The sequence below is a fragment of the Coregonus lavaretus genome (genome assembly GCF_964263955.1).
Source record: "Coregonus lavaretus genome assembly, chromosome: 21".
In the NCBI taxonomy this organism is placed as follows: domain Eukaryota; kingdom Metazoa; phylum Chordata; class Actinopteri; order Salmoniformes; family Salmonidae; genus Coregonus; species Coregonus lavaretus.
This window is the reverse complement of record NC_140008.1, coordinates 25,500,814-25,514,403: the sequence shown is the minus strand read 5'-3', so window position 1 is coordinate 25,514,403 and position 13,590 is coordinate 25,500,814. Positions and strand designations below refer to the sequence as shown.

Here is a 13,590-nt window from a genome sequence, read left to right as displayed (position 1 = left end):
ATATAAGGTTGGCACCATTCCATCGTGATAGAAGAAAAAAAATGTATATATATATATTTGTATTTTACTTTAAAATGTATATCCCATATCTGCGCAAAAGTGAAGACTCTCGCTCTGTCACAACTCCTGCTCACAGACACACATGGGCTCTGGCATTTGCAACCATTTTCCTTACTCACTCACTTTTCTCATCAAACTTTCCCAATCACACAAAACACACGGGCACCCCATCTTCCAACACACCCGCACTCCCCCCACATATACACCCATACATACCCACATACTGTGCCTTCTATGTCTTCTGTTTGTAGTGTTTTTATTTCTACCTTGTTGATTCCTGCCTAATTCCTGGCTTTAAGTACTTTTGTGTTCCAGTTTCTTGTATTTGGAGATGTTTTATTTTATAATACTATAAATACTATAAATTAAAAATAGAATACAAATTATTTTACTACAGTCCCTAACTTTAATAGTATAGGTTATTTGTAGTTTATTTCTTTATTAATTGTTGTATTTTATTATTTCCCAACCACTTCCTTGTTGACAGATCCTGAAGTTCATCTCTGATTTCCTGGCGTTTCTGGTCCTATACAATTTTATCATCCCCATCTCACTCTACGTCACTGTGGAGATGCAGAAATTCCTGGGCTCGTTTTTCATTGGCTGGGACATGGATCTCTATCACGAGGAGAGCGACCAGATGGCTCAGGTCAACACGTCCGACCTCAACGAGGAGCTGGGACAGGTCCGGACATAAAGCACTTCACTATTGGTCTCTGTTAATGGCGCCACCATGCTCAGCGTCATAGCAGAGTTTGTGTGTGTGTTATGAACAGCCTCTGTGTGTGTGTTATAGGTGGAATACGTGTTTACGGATAAAACCGGCACCCTGACAGAGAACGAGATGCTGTTCCGTGAATGTTCAATCAATGGTATCAAATACCAGGAAATCAATGGAAAGCTTTTACCCGAGGGAATGACGGATGACTCGCCTGACGGATCTGTGCCTCCTCTGGTAAACACCATTAAAACCTCACGTGCCCAAGTGACTTGCGATACAGTATTTATTCATTTGTTGTCTGTGCATTCATTAAATATACAATTGAAGTCGGAAGTTTACATACACCTTAGCCAAATACCTTTAAACTCAGTTTTTCACAATTCCTGACATTTAATCCTAGTAAAAATTCCCTTTCTTAGGTCAGTTAGGATCACCACTATTTTAAGAATGTGAAATGTCAGAATAATAGTAGAGAGAATGATTTATTTCAGCTTTTATTTCTTTCACCACATTCCCAGTGGGTCAGAAGTTTACATACACTCAATTAGTATTTGGTAGCATTGCCTTTAAATTGTTTAACTCGGGTCAAACGTTCCGGGTAGCCTTCCACAAGCTTCCCACAATAAGTTGGGTGAATTTTGGCCCATTCCTCTTGACAGAGCTGGTGTAACTGAGTCAGATTTGTAGTCCTCATTGCTCGCACACGCTTTTTCAGTTCTGCTCACAAATGTTCTATAGGAATGAGGTCAGGGCTTTGTGATGGCCACTCCAATACTTTGACTTTGTTGTCCTTAAGCCATTTTGCCACAACTTTGGAAGTATACTTGGGGTCATTGTCCGTTTGGAAGACCCATTTGCAACCAAGCTTTAACTTCCTGACTGATGTCTTGAGATATTGCTTCAATATATCCACATAATCTTCCTTCCTCCATCTATTTTGTGAAGTGCACCAGTCCCTCCTGCAGCAAAGCACCCCCACAGCATGATGCTGCCACCCCCGTGCTTCACGGTTGGGATGGTGTTCTTTGGCTTGCAAGCATCCCCCTTTTTCCTCCAAACATAACAATGGTCATTATGGCCAAACAGTTATATTTTTGTTTCATCAGACCAAAGGACATTTCTCCAAAAAGTACGATCTTTGTCCCCATGTGCAGTTGCAAACCGTAGTCTGGCTTTTTTATGGCGGTTTTGGAGCAGTGGCTTCTTCCTTGCTGAGCGGCCTTTCAGGTTATGTCGATATAGGACTCATTTTACTGTGGATATAGATACTCTTGTACCTGTTTCCTCCAGCATCATCACAAGGTCCTTTGCTGTTTTCTGGGATTTATTTGCACTTTTCGCACCAAAGTACGTTCATCTCTGGGAGACAGAACGTGTCTTCTTCCTGAGCGGTATGACAGCTACGTGGTCCCATGGTGTTTATACTTGCGTACTATTGTTTGTACAGATGAACGTGGTACCTTCAGGCGTTTGGAAATTGCTCCCAAGGATGAACCAGACTTGTGGAGATCTGCAATTAATTTTCTGAGGTCTTGGCTGATTTATTTTGATTTTCCCATGATGTCAAGCAAAGAGGCACTGAGTTTGAAGGTAGGCCTTGAAATACATCCACAGGTACACCTCCAATTGACACAAATTATGTCAATTAGCCTATCAGAAGCTTCTAAAGCCATGACATCATTTTCTGGAATTTTCCAAGCTGTTTAAAGTCACAGTCAACTTAGTGGATGTAAACTTCTGACCCACTGGAATTGTGATACAGTGAATTATAAGTGAAATAATCTGTCTGTAAACAATTGTTGGAAAAATAAGTAGATGTCCTAACCGACTTGCCAAAACTATAGTTTATTAACAAGTAATTTGTGGAGTGGTTGAAAAACGAGTTTTAATGACTCCAACCTAAGTGTATGTAAACTTCCGACTTCAACTGTACATGGTTAGCTCTGCATTTCAAACCATGTGTTAAACAATTATTCATTGACTGTCCTCATGGGTTTGGACCCTCGCAATGGTTTGATAACTCTAGGTACTGTTCTCATGTCTGTCTCTCTCTGTCTGTCTGCCACCTCTCAGAGTCGGGAGGAGTTGCTGTTCCTGAAGGCAGTGTCGCTGTGTCACACAGTGCAGATCAGCTACGAGCAGCCAGGCGACGGCCCGGCGAACCCATTCTCCCACGCTAACGGCTTCTCCTCCCAGATGGAGTACTATGCCTCCTCGCCGGACGAGAAAGCACTGGTGGAAGCCACTAAAAGGTACCCAGGAGGATAGCTGTCATGTCTCACTGTTCAACCCATTTGTACTGTTGTTGGTAAATCAAATTCATATATATAGCTATATGACCAGTGCTGGTCTCACAGGTCTTTTTGGACATACAAGCACTCAGACAAATTAACATTTATTGAGACAAATAGTTTTAGAGGTTCACCACATTCCAGACCACAGTCTGCATATTACAGTTATGGTCATGGGTTATGTATGGGCAACAGTCTGCATGTTACAGTATTTATGGTCAGCAATGTCACATGAAACAATTTAATTGTTTTTGATTTGATTTGCAGGATGGGGATTACCTTTATTGGTAGCCATGGAGAAATTATGGAAATAAAAACATTTGGAAAGTCAGAAAAGTAAGTATAATTTTCTATGGTTAAAAAGTCAGACATTTTATGTAGATGATGAACCTGTACTGTGCATAGAAAGTGATGTACTACCAATTATTCCCTTGTCCCACAGGTATAAACTACTCCATGTACTAGAGTTTGATGCAAACCGAAGGAGAATGAGTGTCATATTACAGACACCCTCAGGTACAGGGATTTCTCTCCATATTAGACGAATGGCTCGTTCATAAACATATTTGGATTTCATTACATTATGTAACCCACCTTTGATTTGGTCCTGCAACATTATTCAGTTCATTTCCCTAACTGTTACTGCTACCCTGTATTTCATATCTGGCCCATACTCACTATGACAATTCATTTGCAATATATTTTATCTATTGCTATAGGGGGAAAAGTACTATTTACAAAGGGAGCTGAGTCCGCCATTCTTCCCTTTACTACAAGTGGAGAAATTAACAAAACAAGAGTACATGTAGATGAATTTGCCTTGGTGAGTATACCACATCACATCATATTAGACAACGCACTATTTCCAGCCCTTATGTACAGCAGATTTTTTGCTACGCTGAATGCTATCTTTTATTATCTGTGCTGAAGAGTCCACCAGTGCAGCTGGGTCGCCTCCTGTCTGAATTGAACACATGCGTACTTGTATGCTCACACACACACGGACACACTCAAACACCCCATTTTCATTCCACAAGATTGGAGGTAAACTAAACACTATATTTAAATGGCACTTTTATTTCTAAGCAAGGGGTCTCATGGCCGATTGCCTCTTTTTTTACTGCAGAGTAATGATTACTTGTGGGTCTTTCCCCCCAGACTCCCCAAGCAAAGCAATACATCTTGCAACTTAACAGTCACTTTATCCAGACATCAGGATCTACAGAGAGATTTGTTTTTGATTTGTGACTGGCAGGCGTGTGGTTATTTGATATAAAGCCAGTCTCTGACAGCTACTCGGTTTCTTCCCCCTCTCCAGAAGGGCCTGCGAACGTTGGTGGTGGCCTGCAGACATTTCAGTGTAATGGAGTATGAGGAGGTGGACCGGCGGCTCCACAAGGCCCGCACGGCCCTGCAGCAGAGAGAGGAGAGGCTGGCCGAGGTCTTCAGCTTCATAGAAAAGGACCTGGAGCTGCTGGGAGCCACCGGGGTGGAAGACAAGTATGTCAACAACACTGTTTGGTGTCTGTCTGGTCAAGGGTTAGCTCATTATGAGCTCCAAGCAATGATATCAGAAAGGGTGGGCTATTTGAGCACTCGATCAGTAGAGTTTAACACACATACATGTATGTATGTGTATATATACACTACCAGACAAAAGTTTGGACACACCTAATCATTCAAGGGTTTTTCTTTATTTGTACTATTTTTTACATTGTAGAATAATAGTGAAGACATCAAAACTATTAAATAACACATGGAATCATGTAGTAAACAAAAAAGTGTTAAACAAATCAAAATATATTTTATATTTGAGATTCTTCAAATAGCCACCCTTTACCTTGATGACAGCTTTGCACACTCTTGGCATTCTCTCAACCAGCTTCATGAGGTAGTCACCTGGAATGCATTTCAATTAACAGGTGTGCCTTGTTAATTTACATTTACATTTTAGTCATTTAGCAGACGCTCTTATCCAGAGCGACTTACAGTTAGTGAGTGCATACATTATTATTATTATTATTATTATTTTTTATACTGGCCCCCCGTGGGAAACGAACCCACAATCCTGGCGTTGCAAACGCCATGCTCTACCAACTGAGCTACATCCCTGCGTTTGAGCCAATCAGTTGTGTTGTGACAAGGTAGGGGTGGTATACAGAAGATAGCCCTATTTGGTATCCCCTGACATCAACCCAATTGAGATGGTTTGGGATGAGTCTGAAGGCAGAGTCAAGGAAAAGCAGCCAACAAGTGCTCAGCATATGTGGAGACTGTTGGAAAAGCATTCCAGGTGAAGCTGGTTGAGAGAATGCCAAGAGTGTGCAAAGCTGTCATCAAGGTAAAGGGTGGCTATTTGAAGAATCTCAAATATAAAATATATTTTGATTTGTTTAACACGTTTTTGGTTACTACATGATTCCATATGTGTTATTTCATAATTTTGATGTCTTTACTTTATTCTACAATGTAGAAAATAGTAAAAATAAAGAAAAACCCATGAATGAGTAGATGTGTCCAGACTTTTGACTGGTACTGTATGTGGACAACCCTTCAAATCAGTGTATTCGGCTATTTCTGCCACACCCGTTGCTGACACGTGTATAAAATCGAGCATACAGCCATGCAATATCCATAGACAAACATTGGCAGTAATTGTGTTAAGTGCTGTTATTGTGAAGTGGAAACGTCTGGGAGCAACAACGGCTCAGCTGCGAAGTGGTAGGCCACACAAGCTCACAGAACGGGACCGGCGAGTGCTGAAGCGAGTAGCGCATAAAAATCGTCTGTCCTCGGTTGCAGTACTCACAAACTGCCTTTGGAAGCAATGTCAGCACAATAACTGTTCGTCGGGAGCTTCATGAAATGTGTTTCCATGGCCGAGCAGCCGCACCCAAACCTAAGATTACAATGCGCAATGGCAAGCGTCGATTGGAGTGGTATAAAGCTCGCCGCCATTGGACTCTGAAACAGTTGAAACGCGTTCTCTGGAATGATGAATCACGCTTCACCATCTGGCAGTCCGACGGACGAATCTGAATTTAGTGGATGCCAGAAGAACGCTACCTGCCCCAATGCATAGTGCCAACTGTGAAGTTTAATTGAGGAGGAATAATGGTCTGGGGCTGTTTTTCATGGTTCGGCCGAGGCCCCTTAGTTCCAGTGAAGGGAAATCTTAACGCTACAGCATACAATGACATTCTAGACGATTCTGTGCTTCCAACGTTTTGGCAACAGTTTGGGGAAGGCCCTTTCCTACTTCAGCATGACAATGCCCCCATGCACAAAGCGAGGTCCATACAGAAATGGTTAGTCAAGATTGGTGTAGAAATTGACTGGCCTGCACAGAACCCTGACCTCAAACCCATTGAAGACCTTTGGGATGAATTGGAATACCGACTGCAAGCCAGGCCTAATCGCCCAACATCAGTGCCCGACCTCACTAATGCTCTTGTGGCTGAATTGAAGTAAGTTCTCGCAGCAATGTTCCAACATCTGGTCGAAAGCCTTCCCAGAAGAGTGGAGGCTGTAATAGCAGCATAGGGGGGACCAACCCCATATTGATGCCCATGATTTTGGAATGAGATGTTCGACGAGCAGGTTTCCACATACTTTTGGTCATGTAGTGTACCTGCAGCACTCCAGGATCAGGATTGCTTACCTCTGTGGTAGGTGTGAAGACACCAAAAAATTTTTTTGGTGGGAATGGGCTTACATAGTTTTACGTGGCTTAGTGCAACCAGCAGGCGTCAGCTACTGTGACAATTTAAGAATGTAACAGGCTGTTACTGCAATTTCAGCTGTTTCAAAAACATTGCTCTGGTATTACCATTTATACTGTAGGAGTGTTGAGCTTAATGAGACAATTATTTTTAGAGCCTGAACGATATATCAGTTCACCAATATTATCTGCTGATATTGGCTTTTTACCGCTATATCGGTATCGGCCAATAATTCCACCGATATTCAATAAATAGGATGAAAAAAAGCTACATGTCATACTTATCTGAATGAACACTTCTCATGATGTCATTCATTTCACAATGTAAGAAATCAACATTTGAAGCATATTTCTTTGACAATTGCTGATTTTAATGGCAATTTATGAGAATACAGTGTGTAAAAATTACGCTGTATATCGGCAGATACAGTGAGCTCCAAAGGTATTGGGACAGTGGCACAAACAGCAAATGCATCCAACAAATGTGTAGAGTCACAAGCTTGATGTAGTCGTTGCGTGCTATGAATATGGGACCAAATACTTAACTTTTTACTACTTTAATACACAAGTGAATTTGTCTCAATACTTTTGGTCCCCTGAAATGGGGGGACCATGTACAAAAAGTGCATAATTTCTAAACTGTTCACCCGATATGGATGACAATACCCTAAAATTAAAGCTGACAGTCTGCACTTCACCTCATAGTCATTGTATCATTTCAAATCCAAAGTGCTTGAGTACGGAGCAAAAACAAAACAAAAATGGTCACTGTCCCAATACTTTTGGAGCTCACTGTATATCGGCATTGGTACATTTTGATCCCCCAAGAATCTGTATCGTACCCAAAAAAAACATTGGTCAGGCTCTTTCTGTTTACAGTAAGTAAGCACTCCTGCTCGGAGTGGGGCAACTGTCGAGTGAGTGTCATGCACGACCTCTGGATGTGATAATTTTTCAGGTTTACACCAGTATTGTCTCTCGAGAATTGATACCTCTCTAAAATGTCCCTTTGCTTTCGTCAATGTGAAAACGGTCTTGAGGTTCAGCCATTGTTAAGATGGCACAAGTGGCAGATCGCTTCCTCCTCTGTTCCTTGTCAACAGATGTTTTACCTTGACAGCACATTGTGACTCACCAGCGCCGTGCAGCAGCCTCCATGTGTAGGGGGCCAGGGGCTGGGCTCAACCTTCCTGGGCCTAATGCGCTTAGCCACTCAAACATGACTCATGCCTTTCTACATGCTGCCCTGCCTAGTGTCATACGTCAGTCACCTAGTGTGCTGCTGCTTAGCAGAAAGGCATTGCAAGCATGCTGCTGGAAGGAAGAGGGTGCTCTGAATTTAGGGATATAGGCTCTTTTAATAGTGGTTAGAGGGGCTTCAAGGCAAGCCTTTACGAAGACTCAGGATCCAATATTCTTGCTCGTTTTTTGCAATTGTGTTGAGGGGGCTGTTGCAATGAAATGTAATGGGGCGTATCCATGCTCCATTAAAACAATTATGTAACAAGGGCTCACTTGCCATTAGCTGCCTCTGGGTTAGTTTTGCATGCATCTTAAAATGACTATCCACGTCTATGCTGATTACTACATGTATTACATAGAATGCCTCAGACTTGTCCACTGTAGCTCCATGTCAGTCACACATACTGAACAGAGTGACCGTGGAGACACTGAAGCAGAGGCAGTCTGGATTTGGTCATTGGTCAGTGAGTGGCAATCCAGGAGAGACTTTCTGTTGTCGTTGGCATTTTGTGTGTGTGTGCGCGCGCTTGCTCTGCAGTGAGATACAGACAGCCCACACCATCATTCTCTCTCTCGCTCTCTCTTTCTCCTTCCTCCGGTAGACACGGTGCGCATAGAACTCCTCGCTTAGAGGATGCTGCTCTGCTCACCCCAAAAAATCTTTGAAGGAACAAGCCTCTACATTATTGAGGATATGATAAATCTTAAGCACTCTCTCTTTAGACTCCTAATCAATCTGGCTTTACCACTTAACTTTAACATTTCTATCTCAACATCATCTCTGTATTCATACTGCAGTGCTGCTAGTGTACAACATGCTTAGAGTGAAGGTGGACAGATGTAAGATTACATCTGGCTGTTTCAATAATTATTGGAAGCACATCAAACTATGTCTGTGCATATCATCATTGTATCAATGTCATTTTGACTGGCTGAATTGCACATTTTTTGTATTTATTGTTTTCTTTTTCTTTTTTTTCTTCTTTTTTTCTTGGGGGTAGATCAGCTTTAATATTGCAGATAGATTGTAACTTCCATCAATGTAATTGTCTGCATCACTTCCAATCCCCCATATGTATTTCCCCCCCCGCATATATATATATATATATATATACATACACACCATCCATATTGAATATTCAACCCTGAATACAGGATGTTCTTGTTTGTTTACTTACACTTATTAACACATTCTTCTTACTTACTCTTGGATGTATAATAGGCGATGTTTGGCATTTTCAAACAACTAGATGCTTCACCACTTGAATACAACAGCCTTGGTTGTAAGCAGGCAGCTTTAATGGGATATCATAGAGCAGAGGTTTCATTAGTTAGCCCCCTAAGGGCCTCAGGTTCTCGTTCCGACCATCTCCTTAATGTAATTATGTTCACATGGTTAGTTGATTGACTAATGGCCTGGTCTGACTATGACATCTTATTGATGCCCTCGTTACCTCTATTGATTGTGATATCATATCAACATCCATAGCAAATTAAATGGTCAATTAAACAGAATTAAGTGATTGGTTTGAGTCATGATGAGCCACACCCTACATAGTTACTTCAGGAGTAACTGATCCTCTGTAGCTCAATTGGTAGAGCATGGCGCTTGTAATGCCAGGGTAGTGGGTTCGATCCCCGGGACCACCCATACGTAAAAATGTATGCACACATGACTGTAAGTCGCTTTGGATAAAAGCGTCTGCTAAATGGCATTATTATTATTATTATTATTATTATTATTATTATTATAGGAGGATGATCTCAACTCACTCCTATGGAATATGGATGTGTGCCAATTAGCTGCAGCAGCATTAAAGGGTCAATCTGCAGTTGCTACATCCAACTGTGGATTGGCCCTTTTAAAGCTAATCAGATAGGTTAAAAGTGCAATCAATCATTTGTTTCCATTCTGGGGTAGCGGGATAAAACATTTGAAGCTGAAAGAAACAGACTCACACACACATAAAAAAACATGATTCCCTTTTCTGCAATCATTGTGCAGTACACTCATACAGAGCCTGCCCCTCAGTCATACCGGGGCGATTCTGTTTCCCGGAAATTAACCCACCTTTGGGGCTACCTTTTAGTTCTTTATATGGCATGGAGGCTAACGTGCTGTGACTGGTGTGTGTCTGTGTCCCCAGGCTGCAGGAGAAGGTCCAGGAGACCATCGAGGCGCTTCGCCTGGCCGGGATCAAGGTGTGGGTGCTGACCGGGGACAAGCACGAGACGGCGGTCAGCGTCAGCCTGTCCTGCGGCCACTTCCACCGCACCATGAACATCCTGGAGCTGGTGCAGCAGAAGTCTGACAACGAGTGTGCCGAGCAGCTCCGACAACTGGCCAGGAGGTAGGACACAGTCACTCACATCTACCACCATGTCTCCCCATGCCATTCACGTCAGTCACTCACCATGTCTGTGGTCCATGTTGTGTCCTGGGTTAACTAGTCTACAAGCCCTCATCAGCATGTTAATGTATTCAGGGTAATATACAAGTCTGGGTGCAATAAAGAACTATAGGAGGCAGAGTTTAACGTCATATTTATATGCACTGTAGACGTGTGTGTGTGTGTGTGTGTGTGTGTGTGGTTTTACTATCCTTGTGGGGACCAGAAGGATAATAAAACAAGGAAAATTCAGACAAGTGGGGACATTTTGCCGGTCCCCACAAGGAAAAAGGCTTTTTTGGGGTTAGAGAAATAGGATTTTGAATGGGAATCAATCAATTGTTTGGTCCCCACAAGGATAGTAAAACAAGTGTGTGTGTGTGTGTGTGTCCTGAGGACCTCCATGCTAGGGCTGTATAGTTATACCTGCTCTCCTGTGTGTGTGTGTGTGTGTGTGTGTGTGTGTGTGTAGGATCAGAGAGGACCATGTGATCCAGCATGGCCTGGTGGTGGATGGGGCCAGCGTGTCTCTGGCACTTCGGGGGCACGAGAAGCTCTTCATGGAGGTGTGCAAGAACTGCTCTGCCGTGCTGTGCTGCCGCATGGCGCCCCTGCAGAAGGCCAAGGCAAGTCCCCTTGCCGTCACTACCTGCCTTTTAGGGCTCTCCTTTATGAATGCAGTCAGTGAACAGCACCATTCTCATTTCTCTCATGCCCTCTCAAGTATTTAGAACAAATGTATTGTTAATGTAAAGATAATTGCCTGCATAAATTAGTAATAATAATACATTAGTAGATTTTATAGTAATACATAATACCTGCTAGCAGAATGAATGTGATTGAAGTAGATTATTTATGATTACAACAGTGCGCTCCGAAAACACAGATCACAACGTGCACCTTTTGATAACATGATACCCTCGCCGGTCCGTGTTTCCTAGACTCCCATTTACAACGGGGCGATAGCAGAGTTTATTTTTGTCTTCTCATTTGTGGTAAAAACCAACTAAGAGTGGTCTTCCCTTGCTAGCAGTAGCTAGCTGGCATTAGCCTGGCTAAAAATACAGCAAAACAGCTACCCTTTTTAGCTTCCCACATCTCAATGTGAAATAATGAGATTTATAATTAAATAATATGCCCTGGCAAATATTCTTATACTTGCTAGTGTAACCTACAACATTATCCCGATTTGATATGCTGCTTCAATGTATTCGCTCCCTTCAGCTAAAAATAGAATGTCATCCTATATCACGGAGAAAAGGCACATGGCTACCAGCTGTTTTTACCGTTTTACTTCTCAACAAAATACCTTTTGGGGGGATTCTAATGTTTGGTTTGTTTAAAGTCCCAGTGCAGTCAAAAACGTGATTTGTCGACGTAGCGACACAGCGACATAGGCAGAACTATGTTCTTCAAGGAACCGTTCATTTTGTGATGCAAAACGACATTCAAGTACTCTGTTGCGCTGTGTTTGCGAAAGGTCTCTAGACCACTTTACAACTCACTTACAACAGTGTACTTACATGACACTTGCTGAAATTGTCTGGAAAACTTCCTTAAGATGGCTAGCTATTTAAGTTTTATCTTTTGGTTTCGCAGAGTTTTGTATTAGTGGTCATGGCTGTGGAGAGTAGAGTATCTGGCTAGTGCTGTGGTTTTATCTGCAGTAGCTGGTGTTACAGTAAAGGCTAATTGCGATGGACATGCTCCTGGTCTCATTTGGGCTGCTTAATGAGAATTCTGTGCTTGGCAGGTGGTGAGATTGCTGAAAACGTCTCCAGAGAAACCCATCACTTTAGCCATTGGGGATGGAGCCAATGATGTCAGCATGATTCAAGAGGCCCATGTTGGCATAGGTAAGTCCTCCACCCCATCAAATTACAATAACCCATTACTCAATAGTGTATTTTCCCTGTAGTTTCAAAGTGGGTAATAACAGACCTTTTAATTTTTTTTCAGGTATCATGGGCAAGGAGGGAAGACAAGCAGTACGAAACAGTGACTATGCAATAGCAAGGTTTAGATTCCTTTCCAAATTACTGCTCGTCCATGGCCACTCCTACTACATTAGAATAGCATCCCTTGTACAGTACTTTTTTTACAAGGTGAGTTCTATGTTTAAGGATGCTTTGCGGTGCTCTATAAAATGAAAACCAATACAGGAGCTAGATGTGATTGTCTCGGGTCTAAATCCCTTTTTGTCTTCTCTTAGAATGTGTGCTTTATTACGCCCCAGTTTTTATACCAGTTCTTCTGTCTGTTTTCACAACAAGTAAGTGTCTTTCAATGTCTCATTAGTTCAATTTGTTCATTTTTTTGTGGTCCCTTATTACTGTTGCTTTGTGAGTGTTGTATCGGTGTACCTTGTTCTGTGTGATATACATGCCTGTTGTTCTGAATGTACCACGTGTAGCTATATCTCCCCCTGAGGGATCATCAACTCAAACTGTCCATCTCTGTGGATCATCAATATACAGTAGGAGTTAGCCAAATGTAGGCCCTAGTTGACGGAGGGGAAAAAACATATTGGCAGGTGTGAGTGTGTGCTGTGTTGTACATGGCCCAGGGTTATGTGGCAACCTTGGCCTACCTCGTTGTTGCCTCCCTGTTTCCCCAGACTCTATATGACAGCGTTTACCTGACGCTCTACAACATCTGTTTCACCTCCCTGCCCATACTGGTGTACAGCCTGTTTGAGCAACAGGTCCATCCGCACGTGCTGCAGAGTAAGCCAGTGCTCTACAGGTAGGATGTGGTGTTATATTTTGCATATTTTTTCCATAAAGAATGAGGCTTTACCTCCATTAGATGCATTTGCATGAAAACACAACAAGCATTTGCTAACGGACAGAACCATGTTGCTTTGTATCCTTTCACACCAACAGAGACATCAGCAGGAACTCCCTCCTCTCCTTCAAGACCTTTTTGTACTGGACGCTGCTGGGCTTCTGCCACGCCTTTGTCTTCTTCTTTGGTTCCTACATCCTGATGGGGGAGGACACGTCTCTCATGGGGAATGGACAGGTGAGGGGGCTGGGCCGGGCCACATGTACTGTACTATCTGTTGTACCTCTGGGAGTGGTCCTGCCGGGGGAGGAAGGGGTAAGGAGATCCACACCCCCCACCTGGCTTTGGCCCCACGGGGAACTTGACTTTGAACCTGAT

At 42.6% G+C, this 13,590-nt stretch overlaps 1 protein-coding gene across 1 annotated transcript in view; it reads left to right on the top strand.

Moving 5' to 3' along the window:
• The window catches only part of LOC311148884 (phospholipid-transporting ATPase IF-like), a 50,079-nt gene that overhangs the window by 23,898 nt on the left and 12,591 nt on the right, over nucleotides 1-13,590 (top strand). Inside the window, exons 12-25 of the mRNA XM_084185896.1 lie at nucleotides 548-745; nucleotides 857-1,015; nucleotides 2,855-3,033; nucleotides 3,340-3,408; nucleotides 3,515-3,588; nucleotides 3,792-3,895; nucleotides 4,391-4,572; nucleotides 10,183-10,386; nucleotides 10,898-11,051; nucleotides 12,179-12,281; nucleotides 12,385-12,530; nucleotides 12,638-12,697; nucleotides 13,043-13,170; nucleotides 13,311-13,449. Coding sequence (XP_084042022.1) covers nucleotides 548-745; nucleotides 857-1,015; nucleotides 2,855-3,033; nucleotides 3,340-3,408; nucleotides 3,515-3,588; nucleotides 3,792-3,895; nucleotides 4,391-4,572; nucleotides 10,183-10,386; nucleotides 10,898-11,051; nucleotides 12,179-12,281; nucleotides 12,385-12,530; nucleotides 12,638-12,697; nucleotides 13,043-13,170; nucleotides 13,311-13,449 — 1,899 coding nt within the window. The remainder of the gene's footprint in view (nucleotides 1-547; nucleotides 746-856; nucleotides 1,016-2,854; nucleotides 3,034-3,339; nucleotides 3,409-3,514; nucleotides 3,589-3,791; nucleotides 3,896-4,390; nucleotides 4,573-10,182; nucleotides 10,387-10,897; nucleotides 11,052-12,178; nucleotides 12,282-12,384; nucleotides 12,531-12,637; nucleotides 12,698-13,042; nucleotides 13,171-13,310; nucleotides 13,450-13,590) is intronic.